We start from the raw sequence: 24,392 nt of genomic DNA on the forward strand, positions 1-24,392 counted from the left end.
CTGGAACTAGATTAAAGAGTGTGTACATTAAAATTTTGAAAAGTGCCACCAAATTGGATTACAAAAAGTTTTATCAATTTATAGACGAGTCAAGTAGATATAACAGTGCTTTTCTCCTCATACCGTGAGTGGTTCTTGAAATCATCAGTCATTCTCATTTTTGTCAGCCAAATAAGTAGAAAACTGCATTAAACGGCAGATCCCTGAGAAATAGTGAGAATGTCTTTTCATATATTTATTATTTGTATTTTACTCTGAATTTCCAGTCTGCTTATTCCGGTCTACATATCTCTTGTTCAATGGGAGTTTTGAAAACACTTTTTTTGTTGAATTTTAGAAACTCTTTGTATATTAGGGATACTATCTCTTTGATTATTGCTTGTTGTCACAAGTATTTTCTTTCCAGTTGCTCATTACTCTTAATTCTTCCTTTGTTGTCAATTACTAAATAAAACTTTTAATTTCTTTTTTTTTTTGAGACAGAGTCTTACCAGGCTGGAGCCCAGTGGTGCAGTCTCTGCTAACTGCAACCTCCGCCTCCCGGGTTCAAGCAATTCTTCCGCCTCAACCTCCCAAGTAGCTGGGACTACAGGCACATGCCAAACACCCGGCTAATTTTTGTATTTTTAGTAGAGATGGGGTTTCACCATGTTGGCCAGGATGGTCTCGATCTCTTGACCTTGTGATCCACCCGCCTCGGCTTCACAAAGTGCTGGGATTACAGGCATGAGCCACCGCGCCTGGCCAAAACTTTTAATTTCTTATCCATTCTCATCTTTAATTCCTTTTCACATGTCCTCTGTGGTCTGTGTTTTCAGAAAGCTTTTTAAAGTGGTTTTTGGTTTGTTTGCTCCTTGAGACAGAGTCTTGCTCTTTTGCCCAGGCTGAAGTGCAGTGGAATGATCACTGCTCACTGCAGGCTCTGCCTCCTGAGTTCAAGCAATTCTTCTGCCTCAGCCTCCCGAGTAGCTGGGACTACTCAGCCTCCCGAGTAGGTGCACACTGTCATGCCCATCTAATTTTTGTATTTTTGGTAGAAACAGGGTTTCACCATGTTGGGCAGGCTGGTCTCGAAATCCTAGCCTCAAGTGATCCACCCGTGTCAGCCTCCCAAAGTGCTGGGATTACAGGCATGAGCCACTGCACCTGGCCTAAAGTGGCTTTTGGTAAGAAGGATATATAAGCAATTTGGAGTTACCTTCCATGATAATTAATTGGAGTCCAAAAAATACAATCTAGTAGGTCAATAAAGTAAGTGTGCAAATAACTATTTAATAAGGACCAAGAATGGTGGATACTAAGAATCTTTGGAATCAGTAGAGTCTCCACAGAGAAGACTGGTTTGAAATGGGTCTTGGAAATGGAAATGGGGAGTTAAGGTAAAAGGGGAATGCATTTTAATAGAGGTTGTCACAAGAATGACCAAAGGAGAGAGCAAAGAAAGTCTACTAGGTCATGTGTTTTGCATGTGTCATCCTTATAAAAATTCTTCCAACAATCTTCAGGAAACATTGTGTATGTGTGAAGGACAAGAATGTGTGTCACTAACTTGTTATTCTCATTGATGGGTTTTGACTTTTAGTGCCTTCTACTCCTGTTCATCTCACCAATGGGATGAAAAACTACATGAAAAAATCTTCCTACATGCAAGACAGTGCTATAGATTCTTCTTCCAAGGATCACCACTGGTCACGTGGTACCCTGAAGCACATCTCAGAGAATTCCTTTGGGCTGTCTGGGGGCCTGCGAGAAGGAAGCCTGAGTTCTCAAGATTCCAGGACCGAGAGTGTCAGCTTGTCTCAGAGCCAGGCCAATGGTTTCTTTGCCAGACATTTAGGTGACCAAACCTGGCAGGAAACACAGCATGGCAGCCCTTCCCCATCTGCAGTATCCAAAGCCACTGAGAAAAAGACTTTCACTGATAGTAACCAAAGCAAAACTAAAAAGCCCGGCATTTCTGATGCAACTGATTACTCGGACCGTGGAGATTCAGACATGGATGAAGCGACTTATTCCAGCAGTCAGGATCATCAAACACCAAAAAAGGCATAGTTTAATTCCAATAATTTGGTTTTTTCATTTAACAAAGCAAAACAGCAGCAAATATATTACAGAGCACAATAATCTACTACAAGATGCTTTCATTATTCTGGAAAAAATAAATAGTTTATATCTTCTACTATTTGCTACTGCATTTGATGCTAAACTTTCAGAGAAATAAACGGCTTTGAATAATAACTTTAAATAGTTATGACTCTACAAACTTGCTATCTAAAAACCCAAAGAAGGAATACACAGATTATGATTGTTTTCTTACCAGTTGTTTGTCTAGAGTATTTGATGTTTATAATAATATGAGTATTTTAATATCTGAAAATTTTTTCTAAATAGTTCATATAATGGGCATTCGAATTTACTATGTATAGCCTAAATTATTCTGAAGTTCTGAATGAATCATAATAAGGACATCGAAAGAAAATAGCTCATTCTGGCTGGGCACATTGACCCACACCTATAATCCCAACACTTTGGGATGCAGAGGTGGAAGGATTGCTTGAGGCCAGAAGTTCAGGACCAGCCTGGGCAACATAGGGAGACCCTATCTCTACCAAAAATTTCTTTAAAAATTAGCCAGACGAGGTGACATGTATCTGTAGTCCTAGATCCTTGGGAGGCTGGGTGGGAGGATCGCTTGATCCCAGAAGCCTAGGTGACCAAGCCAGACCCTAACAGAAAGAAGGGAAGGAACAGAAGAAAGAAAATAGCTTATTCCTAGAAATGATATAAATTTAACTCAAATTCACAGGCAGTTTTAGAAAAAAGCCTTATGCCTTTTATTTACTGAAAAATCAATATTCCTCACAAGTTACGTTCTTTTTAAAAAAAAAAATTATTTATTTTTTAATACTGACTGTGGGAATTGCTCCATTACAAGAGTTATGCTCTCATAAATAGGACTTAGCTAATGTTCCTATGTTTATATTATTGGATTTATAAATATAAGTAATGTAGACATGAAACCTCATTTTAGAGACTCAGGTTAAAAGCTACTGTTTTGTATATAGTGATTATTAAAGGAAATAAAACTAATTTATAAATTTGGGAATATAAAAAGCATTGGACCAGGATTATATAAAAGCCAGGTTTGAACTGGGTTCTATCTAGGTTTCCATCTGCCATATCTAGCAGTTTGACCTGAAGCAAGCTCTTTAATCTCTGTACATCAATTTCCTCAACCATAAACTATGAATACATTGGACTAGATGATCTCTAAGATCTCTTCCAACCTTTATGTTCTTTGACTATGCTTTATCATTTAATATCTTCCTTTTTCTTAAATTATCCTAAAAATACTTATTTGTCTTTCAGTAATAATTCATTTTGCCTCTAGTCAGCTTTGTCCTGGGCTAGGTAAAAATAAATTAATTGATTAAAAATTTTAAAAAAAGAAAAATTAAAATAATTCATTTTGACTCTAACAAGAAATCTTTGTTTTTCTTTGTTAAGGAATCTTCCTCTTCAGTGAATACATCCAACAAAATGAATTTTAAAACTTTTTCTTCATCACCTCCTAAGCCTGGAGATATCTTTGAGGTTGAACTGGCTAAAAATGATAACAGCTTGGGGATAAGTGTCACGGTACTGTTTGACAAGGTTTTCAAATGTTTTCTCTTCTTTAATTTCCAGCAGCCTATTGCATGTCAACTTTTTAATTGAATTATTTTTCATTAAAAGGGACACATCAAATATTTCCAAAATCCTAAAATTGAATCATATCTAAAAACTTTTTTTAAAAATTGTGCTAGTCACTTTTTCCTGTGATTAAAAAAAAATTAAACACTACCTTCTCGATAGATTTTATACTTGCTTTATCTGAATATAAAACTTGGAAAATATAAAATTAATTCAATGCTTTGTGTATATTTGACAGTTTCTACATGAGCATAGATTAATAAGATATATCTCTAACCTACATTATTGGTAATTAAAGACTATATATATCAATATACTCTCCTTAATATATAATACCTTGTAAACATGTTAGTATCTTAGAAATTACCAAGGAATGTATGTATCTTTAAGGTAGTCAAAATGTGAGCATAGGCTGTTGAATAAAATTCTTTTTGTATTATACTGATGAATATACTAACCCTCCTTAATGTACTAATGAATATACCATACATCAGCACATGCTGATGGGATGCTACTGCTTTGCCTGATGAATTGAATCCTTTCTAGGCTGGAGATTTGAAAGAGAGTGCAAAATGTTTCATATTATAAAATATTATTTTGTCTTTTTCTCCTTAGGGAGGTGTGAATACAAGTGTCAGACATGGTGGCATTTATGTGAAAGCTGTTATTCCCAAGGGAGCAGCAGAGTCTGATGGTAGAATTCACAAAGGTATAGTATTTTTAGTATGTAACAATTATATATACAAATATTACAACAAATAGATAAAAAATTATAAACTTGATAACTGATCTTCAAATTCATAATATGAAATAAGAACATACTCAGTTATAAGGGCAGATCCAAGATGGCTGAATAGGAACAGCTCTGGAGTCAGTTCCCAGCGAGAACAATGCAGAGGGTGAGTGAACACATTTCCAAACAAGTTATTACTACCCACAGACCAAGAGATTCCCAGGCTGAAAAGCGCCACAAACTTTCAGCATGGCTGTTTCAGCTGGCCATGGGTCTCCGCACAAAAACAAACAGAAATCTGGGTAGCTCTTTCAACTGGCACATGGAATGCCTGGAAGACAGAGCCACGATTTAAATGAAAAAAAGAGGGCTGAAACAGGGAGCCAGGTGATCTGGCTTAGCAGGTCCCACCCCCACAAAGACCAGCAATCTGAAATGCTCTGGAATGAGAGTTTGGCAGCAAGCGCAGCTAGACCCTGAACGGTCCACTCTGTTGGGGGAAGGGCATCCACCATTACCAAAGCAGTCCACCACTACTGAGGCAGTCCGCCATTACAGAGGCAGTCCACCATTACCGAGGCATTCCACCATTACCGAGACAGTCTGCCATTACAGAGGCAGTCCACCATTACTGAGGCAGACCACCATTACTGAGACAGTTCTAACTATACCTCTACAAACAAAACCACAAGGAAGTTCACACAGCAGCTGGGCAGAGCCCATGGCAGCTCAGCAATGCCTCTGCTGGCTGACTATGACTAGGATACCTCCTTGCTGGGCAGGGCAACTCTGGAAAAAGGCAGCAGCACATCAGGAACTTATAAATAAAGCCCCACCTTCCCAGACAGAGCACCTGGGAAAAAAGGTGGTTATGACTTCTGCTGCAGCAGACTTAAAAGTACCTGCCTAGTAGCTCTGAACAGAACAATGGAGCGCACAGCTCAGCACTTGAGCTTCTATAAGGGGCAGACTGTCTCCTCAAGCAGCTCCCTGACCCCATATATCCAAAGAGTCACCTCATAAAGGAAAGCTTAGGCTGACATCTGGCAGGTATCCCTCTGGGACAAAGATAACAGAAGACGAAACTGGCAGCAACCCTTACTGTTCTGCAGCCACCACAGGTGATCCCCAGGCAAGCAGGGTCTGGAGTGGACCTCCAGCAGTCCTACATCAGAGGGGCCTTACTGTTAGAAGTAAAACTAAAAAACAGAAAGAAATAACTTCATCATAAAAAAATAGCATCATCATCACCACTCAGACCCCATCCAAAAGTCACCAACTACAAAGACCACAGGTGGATAAATCTACAAAGATGGGAAGAAGCCACTGCGAAAAGGATGAAAACACCCAAAACCAGAATACTTCTCCTCCTCCAAGGGATCACAACTCATCACCAGCAAAGGAACAAAGCTGGATGGAGAATGAATCTGATGAATTGACAGAAACAGGCTTCAGAAGGTGGGTAATAACAAACTTCTCTGAGTGAAAAGAACATGTTCTAAACCAATGCAAAGAAACTAAGAACCCTGAAAAAAGGTTTCACAAAATGCTGACGAGAATAAACAACTTAGAGAAGAATATAAATGACTTAATGGAACTGAAAAACACAACATGAGAATTTTGCGAAGCATGCACAAGTTTCAATAGCTGAATCAACCAAGCAGAATAAAGGATATCAGAGATTGAAGATCAACTCAATGAAACAAAACAAGAAGGCAAGATTAGAGAAAAAAGTGAAAAGAAATGAACAAAGCTTCCAAGAAATATGGGATTATGTGAAAAGACCTAATCTATGCTTGATAGGTGTACCTGAATGTGACAGAGAGAATGAATCCAAACTGGAAAACACTCTTCAGGATATTATCCAGGAGAACTTCCCCAGCCTAGCAAGGCAGGCCAATATTCAAGTCCAGGAAATACAGAGAACACCACAAAGATATTCCTCAAGAAGAGCAACCCCAAGGCACATAATCATCAGATTCACCAAGGTTTAAATGAAGGAAAAAATGCTAAGGGCAGCCAGAGAGAAAGGTCGGGTTACCCACAGAGGGAAGCCAATCAGACTCACAGCGGATCTCTCAGCAGAAACTCTATAACCAGAAGAGAGTGGGGGCCCATATTCAACATCCTTAAAGAAAAGAACTTTCAACCTAGAATTTCATATCCAGCCAAACTAAGCTTCATAAGCGAAGGAGAAATAAAATCCTTTATGAACAAGCAATTGCTGAGAGATTTCGTCACCACCAGGCCTGCCTTACAAGAGCTCCTCAAAGAAGCACTAAACATAGAAAGGAACAACCAGTACCAGCCACTCCAAAAACATACCAAAAGGTGAAAAGCATTGAATAATGAAGAAACTACTTCAACTAATGGGCAAAACAACCAGCTCAGGTCAAATTCACACATAACAATATTAACCTTAAATGTAAATGGGCTTAATGCCCCAGTCAAAAGACACAGACTGGCAAATTGGATAAAAAGTCCAAAACCATCACTGCTGTATCCAGGAAACCCATCTCACATGGAAGGACACACATAGGCTTAAAATGAAGAGATGGAGGAAGATTTGCCAAGCAAATGGAGAGCAAAAAAAAGCAGGAGTTGCAATCCTAGTCTCTGACAAAAATAGACTTTAAACCAACAAAGATCAAAAGAGACAAAGAAGGGCATTACATAATGGTAAAAGGATCAATGCAACAAGAACAGCTAATGACCCTAAATATATATGCACCCAATAGATGAGCATCCAGATACATAAAGCAAGCTCTTAACAACATACAAAGAGACTTAGACTCCCACACAATAATAATGGGAGACTTTAACACTCCTCTGTCAATACAAGACAGATCAATGAGACAGAAAATTAACAAGGATATCCAGGACTTGAACTCAGACCTGGACCAAGCAAACCTAATAGACATTTACAGAACTCTCCATCCCAAATCCATAGAATATACATTCTTCTCAGCACCACATCATATCTACTCTAAAATTGACCACGTAATTGGAAGTAAATCACTCCTCAGCAAATGCAAAAGAATGGAAATCATAACAAACAGTCTCTCAGACCACAGTGCCATCAAATTAGAACTCAGGATTAAGAAACTAACTCAGAACCACACAACTTCATGGAAACTGAACAACTGGCTCTTGAATGTTGGCTGGATAAACAAAGAAATGAAGGCAGAAATAAAGATGTTCTTCGAAACCAACAAGAATGAAGACACAACATACCAGAATCTCTGGGACACATTTAAAGCAGTGTCTAGAGGAAAATTTATAGCAATAAATGCCCACATGAGAAGGAAAGCTCTAAAATCAACACCCTATCATCAAAATTGAAAGAGCTAGAGGAGCAAGATCAAAAAAACTCAAAAGCTAGCAGAAGACAAGAAATAGCTAAGATCAGAGCAGAACGGAAGGAGATAGAGACACACAAAAAAAAAAACCTTCAAGAAATCAGTAAGTCCAGGAGCTGGTTTTTTGAAAAGATCAACAAAATAGACTGACCACTAGCCAGATTAATAAGAAAAGAGAGAAGAATCAAATAGAGGCAATAAAAAATGATAAAGAGGATATCACCACCAATCCCACAGAAATACAAACTACCATCAGAGATTACTGCAAACAACTCTATGCACATTAACCAGTAAACCTGGAAGAAATGGATAAATTCCACGACGCTTGCACCCTCCCAAGCCTAAACCAGGAAGAAGTCGAAACCCTGAATAGACCCATAACAAGGGCTGAAGTTGAGGCAGCAATTAATAGCCTACCAACCAAAAAGAGCCCAGGTCCAGATGGGTTCACAGCTGAATTCTACCAGACATACAAAGAGGAGCTGGTACCACTCCTTCTGAAACTATTCCAAACAATCTAAAAAGAGGGAATCCTTCCCAAATCATTTTATGAGACCAACATCATCCTGATACCAAAACCCGGCAGAGACTCAACAAAAAAAGAAAACTTCAGGCCAGTATCCATGATGAACATAGATGCAAAAATCTTCAATAAAATACTGGCAGACCAATTGCAACAGCACTTCAAAAAGGTTATCCATCATGATCAAGTAGGCTTCATCCCAGGGATGCAAGGCTGGTTCAACATACACAAGTCTATAAATAAACATAATCCACCACATAATCAGAACGAAAGACAAAAACCACATGATTATCTCAATAGATGCAGAGAAGGCCTTCGACAAAATTCAACAGCCCCTTATGCTAAAAACTCTCAATAAACTAGGTATTGACAGAACATATCTCAAAACAATAAAAGCTATTCACAACTAACCCACAGCCAATATCATACTGAATGGGCAAAAACTGGAAGCATTCCCTCTGAAATCTGGCACTAGACAAGGATGCCCTCTCTCACCACTCCTATTGAATATAGTATTGGAAGTTCTAGCCAGAGCAATCAGGCAAGAAAAAGAAATAAAGGGTATTCATTTAGGAAAGGAAGAAGTCAAGTTGTCTCTGTTTGCAGATGACATGATTGTACATTTAGAAGACCCCATTGTCTCTGCCCAAAATCTCCTGAAACTGATAAGCAACTTCAACAAAGTCTCAGGATACAAAATCAATATGCAGAAATCACAAGCATTCCTATAAACCAATAACAGACTTAAAAGAGAGCCAAATCAAGAATGAACTGCCATTCACAATTGCTACAAAGAGAATAAAATACCAAGGAAGTAAAGGACCTCTTCAAGGAGAACTACAAACCACTGCTCAAGGAAATAAGGACACAAACAGATGGAAAAACATTCCATGCTGTTGGTCAGGAAGAATCAATATTATGAAAATGGCCATACTGCCCAAAGTAATTTATATATTCAACGCTAGCCCTGTAAAGCTACCTATGACCCTCTTCACAGAACTGGAAAAAATCACCTTAAACTTCATGTGGAACCAAAAGAGAGCCCACATAGCCAAGACAATTCTAAGCAAAAAGAACAAAGCTGGAGGCATCACGCTACCTGACTTCAAACTATACTACAAGGCTACAGTAATCAAAACAGGATGCTACTGGCACCAAAACAGAGATTATAGACCAATGGAACAGAACAGAGGCCTCAGAGGCAACGCTACATCTACAGCCATCTGATCTTTGACAAACCTGACAAAAACAAGCAATAGGGAAAGGATTCCCTGTTTAATAAATAATGTTGCGAAAACTGGCTAGCCATGTGCAGAAAGCAGAAACTGGACCCCTTTCTGACATCTTACACTAAAATCAACTCCAGATGGATTAAAGACTTAAACATAAGTCCCAACACCATAAAAACCCTAGAAGAAAACCTTGGCAAAACCATTCAGGACATAAGCATAGGCAAGGACTTCATGACTAAAACACCAAAAGCATTGGCAGCGAAAGCCAAAATAGACAAATGGGATCTAATGAAACTCCAGAGCTTCTGTACTGCAAAAGAAACAATCATTAGAGTGAACCAGCAACCAACAGAATGTGAAAAAGTTTTTGCAATCTACCCATCTGACAAAAGGCTAATGTCCAGAATCTACAAAGAACTGAAACAGATTTACAAGAAAAAAACAAACAAACCCATTCAAAAGTGGGCAAAGGACATGAACAGACACTTTTCAAAAGAAGACATTTATGAGGCCAACAAACATATGAAAAAATGTTCATCATCACTGGTCATTAGAGAATGCAAATCAAAACCACACTGAGATATAATCTCACACCAGTTAGAATGGCAATCATTAAAAAATCTGGAGAAAACAAATGCTGGAGAGGATGTTGAGAAATTGGAACACTTTTATACATTGGTGGGAGTGTAAATTAGTTCAGCCATTGTGGAAGACAGTGTGGCAATTCCTCAAGGACCTAGAAACAGAAATTCCATTTGACACAGCAATCCCATTACTAGATATATATCCAAAGGATTATAAATCATTCTATTATAAAGACACATGCACACGTATGTTCATTGCGGCACTGTTTACAATAGCTAAGACCTGGAACCAACCCAAATGCCCATCAATGATAGACTGGACAGGGAAAATTTGGCACATATACACCATGGAATACTATGCAACCATCAAAAACCATGAGTTCATGTCCTTTGTAGGGACATGGGTGAATCTGGAAACCATCATTCTCAGCAAACTGACACAAGAACAGAAAAACAAACACCGCATGTTCTCACGCATAAGCATGTGTTGAACAATGAGGACACGTGGACACAGGGAGGGGAGCATCACACACTGGGGTCTGTTGTGGGGGAATAGGGGAGGGACAGTGTGGGGTAGGGAGGTTGGAGAGGGATAACATGGGGAGAAATGCCAGATATAGGTGACGGGGGGATGGAGGCAGCACTCCACATTGTCATGTATGTACCTATGCAACAGTCCTGCATATTTTGCACATGTACCCTAGAACCTAAAGTGCAATTTTATATATATATATGAACATACTCAGTTATAAAACTGGTGTTAAGAAATTCCTTGATGGCCATTTCAGAAACTCTTCTAGTATCAGATGATATCTATACATCAACATTGTATGGGAAGTTAACAAAATAAAAAAGGAAAGAAAATATCTAGACAGTGCTTTCATTCATATTTTACATGTCCTACGAAACAAATTCTGTAAAAACACTGGTATCTACACTTTTTTTTTTTTTTTGAGATAGAGTCTCACTCTGTCACCCAGGCTGGAGTGTAGTGGTGCAATTTCGTTTCACTGCCATCTCCACTTCCTGGGTTCAAGCGATTCTCGTGCCTCAGCCTCCCAGATAGCTGGGACCACAGGCACCCACCACCATACCCAGCTATTTTTAGTAGAGATAGCTTTTCACTATGTTGGCTAGGCTGGTCTCAAACTCCTGACCTCAGGTGATCCACCCACCTTAGCCTCCCAAAGTGTTGGGATTATAGGCATGAGCCACTGCGCCCAGCCTGATATCTACACTTCTAATAAGAATTAACTAGGAACTTTCCTCCAATCTCTCTATGTTTATAGTCCAACTTATCTTCTCTCTTGATTTAAATTTATTTTTGTGAAGATACTGTTCTAAAATATACTTTATAGCCATAAAATTGAGTAGTAAATTAAATAAAATAATAAACTCTGTAACACAATTTCTTCCAGAATTTCCCTGAGTCTCTCCTCCAACAAATTAAGATGAAGTAAGACTATAATATTTAAAAGAACATGTAGGATTTATATTTATGATTTATTTCTTTCAAAATAATTGCCTAATTTTTAGGTGATCGTGTCCTAGCTGTCAATGGAGTTAGTCTAGAAGGAGCCACCCATAAGCAAGCTGTGGAAACACTGAGAAATACAGGACAGGTAACAGATACCAACCTTTTACAGTACCTTAGCAGAGCAAAACATTGTGTGAATAGCATCAGTTCTCATTGAGATCTCTGAATTTGTTAGCTAATCAAGAAACCAAGCCTGATATATATTACCATCTGGGTTGTTGTTTTTTCCTTCCAAATTGAAATGCAAGTATTACAAGACATTTTTCACTGAGGAAGCTAGGCTTTCTATGTCACATGTAACTCTTATATTACCAAAGAGATCTGTTAGGGGAGGGGTGGAAATTGCATTTTAAATTTGTTTTATAAACATCTGATTTCTAGTGGTTTTCACTCTTAGTCATTCTTTAGCCTCAACACAAAATTTATTTCATTGAAGTATATTTTGAGTCAGGGAGTTTACCAAATTATCTTTAATGGTTTTTGGAGGGTTTTGTTGTTGTTTTGAGACAGGGTCTTGCTGTGAGGCCCAGGCTGGAGTGTAGCAGCACAATCACAGCTCACTGCAACCTTGACTTCCTGGGCTCAAGTGATCCTCTTGCCTCAGTCTCCCAAGTAGCTGGGACTACAGGCACATGCCACCATGCCTGGCTAGTTTATTTTTTATTTCTTGTAGAGATGGGGTCTCCCTTGTTGCCCATGCTGGTCTCAAACTCCTACACTCAAGTGATCTTCCTGCCCTGGCCACCCAAAGTGCTGGGATTTCAGGCATGAGCCACCACACCTGGCTTTTTTTTTTTTTTTTTTTTGAGATGGAGTTTCGCTGTTGTCACCCAGGCTGGAGTGCAGTGGCACACGATCTGAGCTCATTGCAACATCCGCCTCCCAGGTTCAAGCAATTCTCCTGCCTCAGCCTCCCAGGTAGCTAGGATTACAGGCACTCACCATCACACCTGGCTAATATTTGTACTTTTAGTAGAAATGGGGCTTCACCATGTTGGCCAGGCTAGTCTCAAACTTCTGACCTCAGGTGATCTGCCCACCTCAGCCTCCCAAAGTGCTGGGATTACCAGTATGAGCCACTGCACCTGGCCATTATCATACATTTCTAACATGTATTATATTTGTAATAGATTCTTTTTAATCATTTCTTTTTCTATACAGAAATATAATAAAAACTTGATTTTGGAACTTTCAACCCCATGTTCCTATATTTTTTTCCTCCCTCTTCATTTGGTGGACCAAATTTGGTAGCTACTTTAAATGATTTTATACCATCAACTATACAAAGTCCTGAAAATGTATCTGTTTTCTTAGCATTCTTCTTAATTAGTGAAATGCTATTTTATTTATCCAGGTGGTGCATCTGCTGTTAGAAAAGGGACAGTCTCTAACATCTAAAGAACATGCCCCGGTAACCCCACAGTGTACCCTTTCAGATCAGAATTCCCAAGGTCAAGGCACAGAAAAAGTGAAGAAAACAACTCATGTCAAAGACTACAGCTTTGTCACTGAAGGTCAGGCCTTGAGACTACAATCTCACCTTTAAATTATTCCTCATCTATCCAAAATTATTTTTTACATGTTGGATTACAGTTAATACCTTAGTTTTGTTAATTATTCTTGTTAAGTACAAATAATAATCTGACATAGCACCATACTGAATAAAGACAGAAACGTATTTGCAGCTCATAGAGTCTCAAAAGACTTTGGATAATGAAGTCATGCCTGATTATGGTCTTTTTAAAATCCTTTAAATTGTTGTAAAATTTAAAATGAAATTTGGTAAGTGAAAAAGTAAGTATAAACAATTGCTGAAATGCCTTCAAACCCATGTGAAACCTTGACCCTTAGATTTTTATAATTCTATGTAATTTTAAAAACCGTGAATAAAAGTCTGGGCAGATACTCACCTAGTAGTGCCCAGAAAGTGGTCTTTGTTACAAACTATGCTAGCCTTTGGACATATCACTAATTGGCCATAAATTAAGAATGATAGTGGATAGTGGTTGGTTGGTTGGTTGGTTGGTTGGTTTGAGACCGAGTCTTGCTCTGTTGCCAAGCTGGAGTGCAGTGGCACAATCTGCCCACCTTGGCCTCCCAAAGTGCTGAGAAGATTACAGGCATGAGCCACTGCGCCTGGCCAATAGTGGTTTTTTCAATAAGGCTAAATGTGTTCATAATACCGGAGTACACTTTAAGATTTTGTCTTCTTAAGAGGTTTATATTTCCTGTACTTTATAAATGATGGTAATGATAAATGATGGTAATGGTATACAGTCATTGTTTTGTTTTATTTTACACAAAAGTTAGCAACTCTGAATCAGTCCCAAAAATAAGGAGAAAAAATAGCAGACTATATTATTTTTCCTGATTATGAAGATAAAATTAACATACTCACTTTATCATACGGATCTTTATTCTTTATTTCTTCCATCATACTTTTTTGGGTTTTTTGTTTTGTTTTGTTTTTTTGTTTTTTTTTTTGAGATGAAGTCTCATTCTGTTGCCCAGGCTGGAGTATAGTGGTGCAATCTTGGCTCACTGCAACCTCTCTCCCCTGGATTCAAGTGACTTTTCTGCCTCAGGCTCCAGAGTAGCTGGGATTACAGGCACACACCACCACACCTGGCTAATTTTTGTATTTTTAGTAGAGACAGGGTTTCACCATATAGGCCAGGCTGGTCTCGATCTCCTGACCTCAGGTGATCCACCCTCTTCAGCCTCTCAAAGTGCTGGAATTACAGGCATGAGCCATAGTGCCCGGCCCCATAAGTCTTTCTTTAAATAGGTTTGGTATTTTTTTACCACCCAAACCAACCATAAGCAAGGACTTTAAATATGTTTTTAAATTGTTTTCTGGTTATTTCTGGTTGTTTATTTTGCTGATAAGAAATTTATTGAAACATCACTGTGATTCATCTGAGTTAAATTACACCTTCCCAGAATATCGCAATGTCAGTTTATTTCCACATAACCTCTAACATTTATTTTACTCTTCTTTTCATCCTTCTCACACTGTATACCTGAATTTCTCCCATACGTGGCCTTCTGTGAAATTTCCCCTTATTTTTTATCTGTTATCATACTTTGTTTTGTTTTTGTAGAGATTGGATTTTACTATGTTGCCCAGGCTGGTATCAAACTCCTGGGTTCAAGCAATCCTCCTACTTCGCCCTCCCAAAGTACTGGGGTTATAGGCATGAGCCACTGTCCTGACCATAGTGTCCTTTAAAACACATGACTTTGACGCATAATTTCATTTTCAGAATCCTACTTTCAGAACTCTCCTTCCTAATCAAACAGCTTAGTTCATGCAGTTAGTTGATAGAATTTCTTAATGATAGAAATAGACGGTAAGATATGACTTGAGTGTACTAGAAGAGTGCAATAAGTATATACAGTGCTATAAATATTATGAGAAAATAGGCTTTTTAAAATGTGTCTAGAAGTACATATGTTTGTATGTTCATATGTAAACACAGCATGTTAACAATATCTAAATTTTTTCATATCTTTTTCTCCAGAAAATACATTTGAGGTAAAACTGCTTAAAAATAGCTCAGGTCTAGGATTCAGTTTTTCTCGAGAAGATAATCTTATACCAGAGCAAATTAATGCCAGCATAGTAAGGGTTAAAAAGCTGTTTCCGGGACAGCCAGCAGCAGAAAGTGGAAAAATTGATGTAGGAGATGTTATCTTGAAAGTGAATGGAGCCTCTTTGAAAGGACTGTCTCAGCAGGTGAGCCCCTAGCATGTGGAATATAGCATTTTTAATGAGATGAATGGGCCTTTCAGGATGGTTTCTAATACTGGTTTAACTGTACCTTCATTTGTCATTCATGGTACCCCCAGGAAGTCATATCTGCTCTCAGAGGAACTGCTCCAGAAGTATTCTTGCTTCTCTGCAGACCTCCACCTGGTGTGCTACCAGAAATTGATACTGCTCTTTTGGTGAGACTTATGAAACTAATTTACATTTTTATAGAATATCAATTTAGCAACTAATTCTGCTGTAGTGGTTTCATCATGAATTGTTCTCCTGGGTTTCATACCTAGCTACTTCTTTAGGTAGGCATGTTATCTTGTGTGTGACAACTTCTTTGAATGTATTCCATATTTGTATGATAATATAAAGTAATTCAATTCACCTTCTCTTCTCCCATTTCCAATTCTACGATTCTAGGATTTGGGGAATTTGTTTTCTAAGTACAAATAGAAATAGTAAAATACATAAAGTGTGGTTACAAAAACCTTTTGTCCATTTCTCCATTGAACCAAACAAGAAAGAGTAATTCTTATTCTGAGCTAGTTTGGATTAAAATGAGAATTCTTCGGAATTTTAGCCTTTAAAAAAAAAAACACTAGAAGTCACAGATAAAGGGATATGTTATCCATTTACCTTTTTTATGTCAAGGAATAGCTAAGAGATCCAAAATGGTGACTTACAAATTATTTACTGACAGAAAGGAATCCAAATGTAACTGGATTTAGATTCAGCTGGTCACTGCTCAAAGGCCATACACAAGAGATGAGAGTTGGTAGGAAGAAAAACAGGTTTATTTGGAAAACCAGCAAACTGAAAAGATGGTCATCCTAAAATACCATCTTAAGTCAGTACAGATTTCAGGCTCTTTTTAAGTTAAGGGCAAGAGGAAGAGAAGGGGGTTGGGATCAAGAGGTGACCGATGACCACAGACATCTGACTGCCAGCAAGGATCTGAAGAGGTTGGGAACTTCTTTATCCTTAGTCAGGTCGCAATGCTCCTATAAATGTTTAACAAAACATAGTTCATTGTTTACATACTTCTTCCTTAATCCCAGAGTTAGTTTTTAAAACTACATGATTATTGTTTTTGCATATAATCTCAGTGCTCTAAAATTATCCTTGCCTACGTGCAGAAATGGATAAAGGCCTCTTAAACAAAAATGGAGTTATGTTCATCATTTCACTGTTCCAATGTTATACAAACATAGATGAATACTATTCTCATTAAAGAAAGACTGCTTTTGGCCTGTCTACTTAAAATAGCCTGCTACCAGTGAATGGTGACTCTTGGGTATGAGAGGCAGGATTATCTGTGCCAGAAGCTTTCATCCTTATTTTGGGGGAAGAGGAAGTATTAGGAGGACATTAATAGGAAAATAACATTTCTGTAAGATGCATTATAATTAGCATTTTAAAAGACTACATTGATTTGAGGCACTATATAGGAAGAACTGAATGGAAGTCTCTTGATGAGTGTATAAGTTGGTATCAGTTTTTAGAAAACAATTTGGAATTACTTAATTAGGCTATTAAAAATGTCCTATATTCTGACAGTATAGAAAATTACAAACTAATAGAAACTCAAGTAAAAATTTGCATACAAAGAAGTTCTCCTGGATTTCTATTAATAATGAAAAGCTGGAAATAATTCTATGTTCAAAAAAAGGAGAAGGCTGAAATAAATTAAAGGTATAGCCATCCATTACACCATTATATAGGCATTAAAATTGCTTTAAAGCATATTTAAGGATTTAGGAAAATACTTATGCTAGAACTCTAATTTTTGAAAGTATGAGACAAAATACAATATATAATATTACTGTAGTTCTAACTTAAGGTATAAATTGTACAATATTAACTGTTATTTATATATTATTTTCTCTAGTGAACATAAATTACTTTTATTAGAAAATTCAATGCATATTTTAGTAGAAAGTTGTTCAATGATTTATTTTCAAATAAATGCTTCTAAAATTCATATAAGTGGTCACAGATCTCTTTAAATGTGTCCATTACAGACCCCACTTCAGTCTCCAGCACAAGTACTTCCAAACAGCAGTAAAGACTCTTCTCAGCCATCATGTGTGGAGCAAAGCACCAGCTCAGACGAAAATGAAATGTCTGACAAAAGCAAGAAACAGTGCAAGTCACCATCCAGAAGAGAGAGTTACAGTGACAGCACTGGGAGTGGAGAAGATGACTTAGTGACAGCTCCAGCAAACATACCAAATTCGACCTGGAGTTCAGCTTTGCATCAGACTCTAAGCAACATGGTATCACAGGCACAGAGTCATCATGAAGCACCCAAGAGTCAAGAAGATACAATTTGTACCATGTTTTACTATCCTCAGAAAATTCCCAAAAAAATAGAGTTTGAGGACAGGTATTATAATGTTATGTGAAGCTCTCAAAGCAACAGGTTGTTGTTAGTAGCAGTAGCAGCAATGTGCATTTCTCTAAAAATGAAGTGTATGTATCTGTGACCTTCACAGTGGTTAGGCAGAGGATGACTCTATTGGATGTCTAGCTATTGTGACTGATAGTTTTAGTTAGCAAACAAGTAAGCTCTCTAGTTAGTCAGCTTGAGTTTTCCTTCCCTCTTGAGCATATTTACTAGTAACTGAGAAAGTTATTTGTATTTCACCATTAATCATACTACTTAACCAGAAACAGAAGAGACTTATTTAGGTAGTGACACAGTAGGAGACTAAGGACCAGAAATATAGAGGGGAGATAAGGGCAGAGAGTTTGCAAAAGGTGAGACACAGAAGATGGGGAAAGAAGAAATGATTGAAAATATAGAAGCATACAAAGAGAGAGACTACATCAATACCTCGAATAATTATTCATACGTTTTACTGTTTGGTTATATCTTTATATGTATCCACATATCCAAAATAACCACAGGAGTCAGACTTTGATTCTTCTTTCTTCTTTTCCTTATTATGTTGAAACACATATTAACATTCTGATAACATTAGCTTCAGCTTTGAATTAACGACTAGGAATAACATTAGCTTCAGCTTTGAATTAATGACTAGGAATCAAGAGAATTCTGTTTAACCTATCTTGCTGACTTTATGCAGCTTAAAGAGCTTCATCAAAATAGAACCTAGGCCGGGCATGATGGCTCATGTCCATAATCCCAGCCCTTTGGGAGGCCAAGTCAGGCGAGTTGCTTGAGCTCAAAAGTTCGAGCCCAGCCTGGGCAACATGGCAAAACCCCATCTCTACTAAAAATACAAAAATTAGCTGGGCATAATGATGCACACCTGTAATCCCAGCTACTTGGGTGGCTAAGGCAGGACAATCGCGTGACCCTAGGAGGCAGAGGCTGCAGTGAACTGAGATTTCACCACTGCACTTCAGCCTGAGCAACAGAGTGAGACTCTATCTCAAAAAAAAAAAGAAAACCTAGACAGAGAATAAATTATTGTTAATGTTAGCATTTAACATATATGGAATAAATTCATAGTCCAGAGTCAGATAAAAAGTAACTAGGATCTCAGTCAAAATCAGACATGAATATTTGTTAAGCATTTTCTGGCACAAACTTACCATATTGACAATGAAAGATCTTTGAAAATAGTCTTACTTCTTTGTCTCTGTAGTAATCCTTCTTCCCCTCTACCACCGGATATGGCTCCTGGGCAGAATTATCAACCACAATCAGAATCTGCTTCCTCTAATTTGATGGATAAATATCATATACATCATATTTCTGAACCAGCTAGACAAGAAAACTGGACACCTTTGAAAAATGACTCGGAAAATCACCTTGAAGACTTTGAACTGGTAAGTTGTTTTCTCTATATTAAAAAAAAAAAAATCCATATTTTTTTAAAGAAGGTATAGTCATGCAGTTTCCCTTTAGGGAAAAACTATCTTTTAGAATAGCTTCATATCTGTGTCTAATAAATGGATAACATATCTGGTATGTTTCTACGCTGAGAAATTAAGAAATAAGACAAAAAGACCTGAGTATAAATCCTGACTCTACCACTGACTTGCTACAACTTGGCAGACTCATATGGACCTGTCACTTAATTCTTCTGAGTCGTGGTAGCTTTGGCTATAAAATGGATTAAGTAACCTGACAGGATTGTGGTGAGGATTAAATGAAATAACATGTAAAGCACCTAGTATAGTATCTGCCACAGAGTAGACCCTTAGTAAATATTATTTTTGTCTGCTTCTCAAATTCTGAAGAGTTACCTATTTAATTTTTAACCAAGTTTGAATGTATTTCTTTTCTCCTTCACACTTTTTTTGTGTGCCGAAATGGAATCCTTACATTGTAACGATAGTCTTAGAACTTCTAAACCTACAAATAAGATTTGGAAAACATTTCCAAGTATAATATCCTTTATACTGATTGAAAGTCAGCCTTTTTAAATACTGCTTTTATTATCCAAGTAATAAATGTTTATTGTAAAAAAAATGATAAAACAGAGAAAAAGAAGATTAAATCCACTATAATCTTATCATCCCAAAACCGTTAACATTTTGGAGCTAACTTTCCAGGTACTTTTTTTTTTGCCTATAAGTATGCATGTGTGTATTGGAGATGAGGGTTGTGCAGCATCTACATCCTCAGTTTCATTCTTAGCAATAGAGTAAAATTAATCTTTAATTTTTCTTAGAAATATTTCACTCTTGTAAACAACCTATATGTCTCATTTGAAATCTTTTAAAAGTATATTTTCTTTATACAACAAAATTAATAAGATTGTGATATCCACCAAAAGACTTCATATTTTTACCAAAAAAAAAATAAAAAGCTTTTTTGTGGTTCTTTGCATCTATCTTGGTTGTTTAGAAATGTGTGAAAGTTTTTTCTGAATCTTTCCTCCAAAAATCATTCTTTTTTTGAACCTTTCCTCCAAAAATTATTCTCAAATAACCACTATTGTGTCCTTATCCTGAAAATACAAGAATGAAAGCATGAATAAATTCTGTCTCTGCTGTCTCTAGACAAACACATAATGTTGTACTTAATCTTAACTTCTATGTGGGATGTAGTTGGGGGACGTCTGTCTAGATTCAGATAGACTGTCTAGAGTCAGATAGACTTGACTTCTTCACTTGGACAAGTTAAATAACCTTTAAAAGTTTGACTTTCTCCTCTGTTAATCAAGGGAAATAACAGTCATCTTTCTGTTTGTTTTTAGTGCAGAGTAGACAACCTAAAAATATTACTGTTTTCTTCCCTTAGGAAGTAGAACTCCTCATTACCCTAATTAAATCAGAAAAAGGAAGCCTGGGTTTTACAGTAACCAAAGGCAATCAGAGAATTGGTTGTTATGTTCATGATGTCATACAGGATCCAGCCAAAAGTGATGGAAGGCTAAAACCTGGGGACCGGCTCATAAAGGTGAGACATTTAAGAGGAATGGAGTAATTGTGTAAATGTAGCCAAACAGCAAGCCAGAAAAAGAAGGTTGAGTTATTGTAATACTGTATTTCTCTGTTTGGTTTATGTTTTCTATCTCTACCACTTCAAAGTAAAGGTCTTTAATATCGTTAACAGTTTGGGAAATTTGTTTTAATTTGAAAGTCCCATTATTCTTAGTTAAGGCATGAAACAGGCTATCTCAGGTCTCAGTGACAGGATGTTTAAATTACTAAAAGGATGAATTTCCTAGATTAGCAAAATAATGATGCATTTTTTAGGGATTTAACATTATTTCATTGTAATGGTCTATGATTTCCATAATAAAGGGAATTACCAATAAATTCAAGATCACTATTGTGAATCTCTTACTAGCTAATACATATTACAAATTAGGGAGATTATTACATTTTCTTGGCAATTTAGCTTCTCTGTTCTAAAACTTGTGCTCCTCATTTGCCCCTTTCTTGTTTTTGTAGGTTAATGATACAGATGTTACAAATATGACTCACACAGATGCAGTTAATCTGCTCCGAGCTGCATCCAAAACAGTCAGATTAGTTATTGGACGACTTCTGGAATTACCTAGAATACCAATTTTGCCTCATTTGCTGCCTGACATAACACTCACATGCAACAAAGAGGAGTTGGGTAATGAAAAGTCAAACTTTGTACAATATGATTTTCTTGATTAGATTAAGAGTAAGTACTCTTATGACTGAGAAATATTTTATATTTTTTCAAGGTTTTTCCTTATCTGGAGGTCATGACAGTCCTTACCAAGTAGTATATATTAGTGATATTAATCCAAGGTCTGTTGCAGCTGTTGAGGGTAATCTCCAGCTATTGGATGTTATCCATTATGTGAACGGAGTCAGCACACAAGGAATGACCTTGGTGGAAGTTAACAGAGCATTGGACATGTCCCTCCCTTCAGTGGTACTGAAAGCAACAAGGTACTCTGCAATTATTTATGAGTTTTGATTGTGCATGTGTGTGCATTTCAGGTCATTGATTATACTTACATTCTCAGAAAATGTATTACTGAATTAGTAATTAATAGACTAAATTGGCAGTAATTAATTTAAAACAGACTTCTTGATAGCCAATTTTGAGAATACTAAGTGAATAGTGTTTGGATACATCTCTGCACTCAATAAAATGGTTACCACATTTACCAGTTAGGATGTTTTCACTTGCAAGTAATAGAAAATACAACTCAATTAAAGGGAATTTATTGGGGGGTTTTTTGTTTTTTGGGTTTTTTTTTTTTTTTGAGATGGAGTTTCATTCTTGTTGCCCAGGCTGGAGTGTGGTGGTGTGATCTTGGCTCGCTACAACCTCCACCCCTCAGGTTCAAGCGATTCTCCTGCCTCAGCCTCCCAAGTAGCTGGGATTACAAGCACCCACCACCACACCCAGCTAATTTTTGTATTTTTTTGTAGAGATGGGGTTTTACCATATTGGCCCGGCTGGTCTCAAACTCCTGACCTCAGATAATCCACCCACCTCCACCTCCCAAAGTGCTGGGATTACAGGTGTGAGCCACCATGCGCGGCCAAGGATTTATTGGTTTATGTTGGACTTTTTAAAGTCCAGAGATGAGGTAGTTATCAGGTAAAGTCTAATCAGGACTCTATCTTAATTTCTTTGCTATTTTTAGTTATTGCCTACTCCCTGTATCAGTTCCTTTATGATAATCAAATGGCTGCATCATTTTCATACTTTCCACCTACATACCACATCATATCACCTAGAGCAATCTTCAGACAGAAATCTCACCAATCACTACTATTCAAGCAGGTACTGTGTGCCAGTTGCATTATGCCTAAATTAAGGTCAATCTCTAAGTTGGAAGCAAGGGATAAGAATATACAGATGCTCCTCATACAGTGGGGTTACATCCCTATAAACCCATGGTAAATTGAAAATATCATAAGTCAAAACCTCATTTAAAATACCCAACCTACCAAACATCACAGCTTATTAGCCTAGCCTATCCTACCATAAACAGTTTTACATTACTTATATTACATTATCCTATAGTTAGACAAAATTATCTAACATAAAGCTTATTTTATAATAAAGTAGTGAATATCTCATGTAATTTTTTGAATATGTACTGAAAATGAAACACAGGATGATTGTATGGGTATTCAAAGTATGGTTTCTACCAAATGCCTGTCACTTTTACAGTGTCATAAAGCTGAACCATCATAAGTTGGGGACGATTGGTATTGGTTGACTTAAGCCAGTCCTGGCTCATTGCCAGAGCTGGAATAGGATTAATCCTACTGGAACCTCATGCCTGCTACCCATGAGGTGTAGAACTACTACATGTACCTTATAACAGTTACATATTATAAAAAATGCTAATAGCAACTTTTCTTTCACTTATAATGGAAATAGATTGAGAAAATGTGTTAGTTTCCTATTACTGCTGTAAAAAATGACTAAGTTTAGTGGCTTAAAAACAACACATTTATTATATTAACAGTTCTGAAGGTCTGAAATACAAAATGGGTCTTACTGTGGTAAAATCAAAGTGTCAGCAGGGCTGCATTCCTTCTGTATGTCCCAGGAGAAAATCTATTTTCCACCTTCAACAGACTCCTCATATGCCTTGGTTTATGGCCCACTTCCATCTTCGAAGTCAGCAACTGCAGCATCCTCTGCTTCTGTTGCCACGTCTCTTTCTCTGACTCAGACTTTTTCGCCTCCCTCTTTCACTTATTAGGACCCCTGTGATTATAACAGGCCCACCCAGATAATCCAAAATAACCTCCCCATATCAAAATCTGAACCTAATCATATCTACAGTTTCTTTTGCCATATAAATAGTAACATCTTCAGAGGTTTGGAGGATTAGAACAGAATCATTAGAACATAAACATCTTGGAAGGAGATTATTCTGCCTACCACAATTTACAGGAATCCAGACTTTCTAGATTACAGACTTAAGTTATATAAAGGGAAAATTCACATTTTTCTTTGTGAATTATTTCTTTTAAAACATGGGAACTTGTTAAATCATTGATAATAAACTTATTTGTTCCTTCTGAACCTGTAAATTAGATTGTGTACCTTATTCCCCCTTGAACATAATCTTTGACTTGATTCCTTCATATATGTCTAAAATTGGATTGGCATACAATTGTTTTCATAGGTATAGTTGAATGTTAATTAGTAGGGGAGGAAAGTCTTCAAACAACCTGGAAAGTATTTTTGTGAAAATTAACATTTTTGCTAACCTTAGGTCAAACTGAATATTTTGCCTCAAAATTAGTAGAGCACTCTTCAGCCCAACCTTGAAGTCATTTTCCTTTGTCTTTCTACTTAGCTATAGTCACTGAAAATACAGTCATGGTAGTCACAATTGCTTTCTCTTTCATTCTTCTAGCTCTCTCTTCATTGTTGTGTGTGTATCTTCTTTTATTAAAGTCCATAGGGTAGCAATAATGGAGGGATGTATATTTGTGAGACAATTATCTGTATGTCCATCTTGTAGAGACTCCTCATACTCCTTGGTTTATGACCTCCTTCCTTAAAGGGAACTGTAAAGGGTTTGGGATT

At 37.2% G+C, this 24,392-nt stretch overlaps 1 protein-coding gene across 7 annotated transcripts in view; it reads left to right on the forward strand.

Moving 5' to 3' along the window:
* The window catches only part of PTPN13 (protein tyrosine phosphatase non-receptor type 13), a 163,592-nt gene that overhangs the window by 105,845 nt on the left and 33,355 nt on the right, over window positions 1-24,392 (forward strand). For 4 of the 7 annotated variants that reach the window (XM_064368927.1, XM_064368945.1, XM_064368962.1 and 1 more), the window contains 12 exons: window positions 1,583-2,046; window positions 3,508-3,654; window positions 4,309-4,402; window positions 11,661-11,746; window positions 13,016-13,175; window positions 15,186-15,400; window positions 15,514-15,612; window positions 17,446-17,810; window positions 19,039-19,222; window positions 20,643-20,801; window positions 21,299-21,470; window positions 21,565-21,775. In XM_064368927.1, the coding sequence (XP_064224997.1) occupies window positions 1,583-2,046; window positions 3,508-3,654; window positions 4,309-4,402; window positions 11,661-11,746; window positions 13,016-13,175; window positions 15,186-15,400; window positions 15,514-15,612; window positions 17,446-17,810; window positions 19,039-19,222; window positions 20,643-20,801; window positions 21,299-21,470; window positions 21,565-21,775 (2,356 nt within the window). The remainder of the gene's footprint in view (window positions 1-1,582; window positions 2,047-3,507; window positions 3,655-4,308; window positions 4,403-11,660; window positions 11,747-13,015; window positions 13,176-15,185; window positions 15,401-15,513; window positions 15,613-17,445; window positions 17,811-19,038; window positions 19,223-20,642; window positions 20,802-21,298; window positions 21,471-21,564; window positions 21,776-24,392) is intronic. The other 3 variants (XM_064368936.1, XM_064368951.1, XM_064368964.1) reach the window with 1 other exon arrangement.

This window comes from Aotus nancymaae, unplaced genomic scaffold (genome assembly GCF_030222135.1).
Source record: "Aotus nancymaae isolate 86718 unplaced genomic scaffold, 86718_ANA_hifiasm-v0.15.2.pri h1tg000006l, whole genome shotgun sequence".
NCBI lineage: Eukaryota > Metazoa > Chordata > Mammalia > Primates > Aotidae > Aotus > Aotus nancymaae.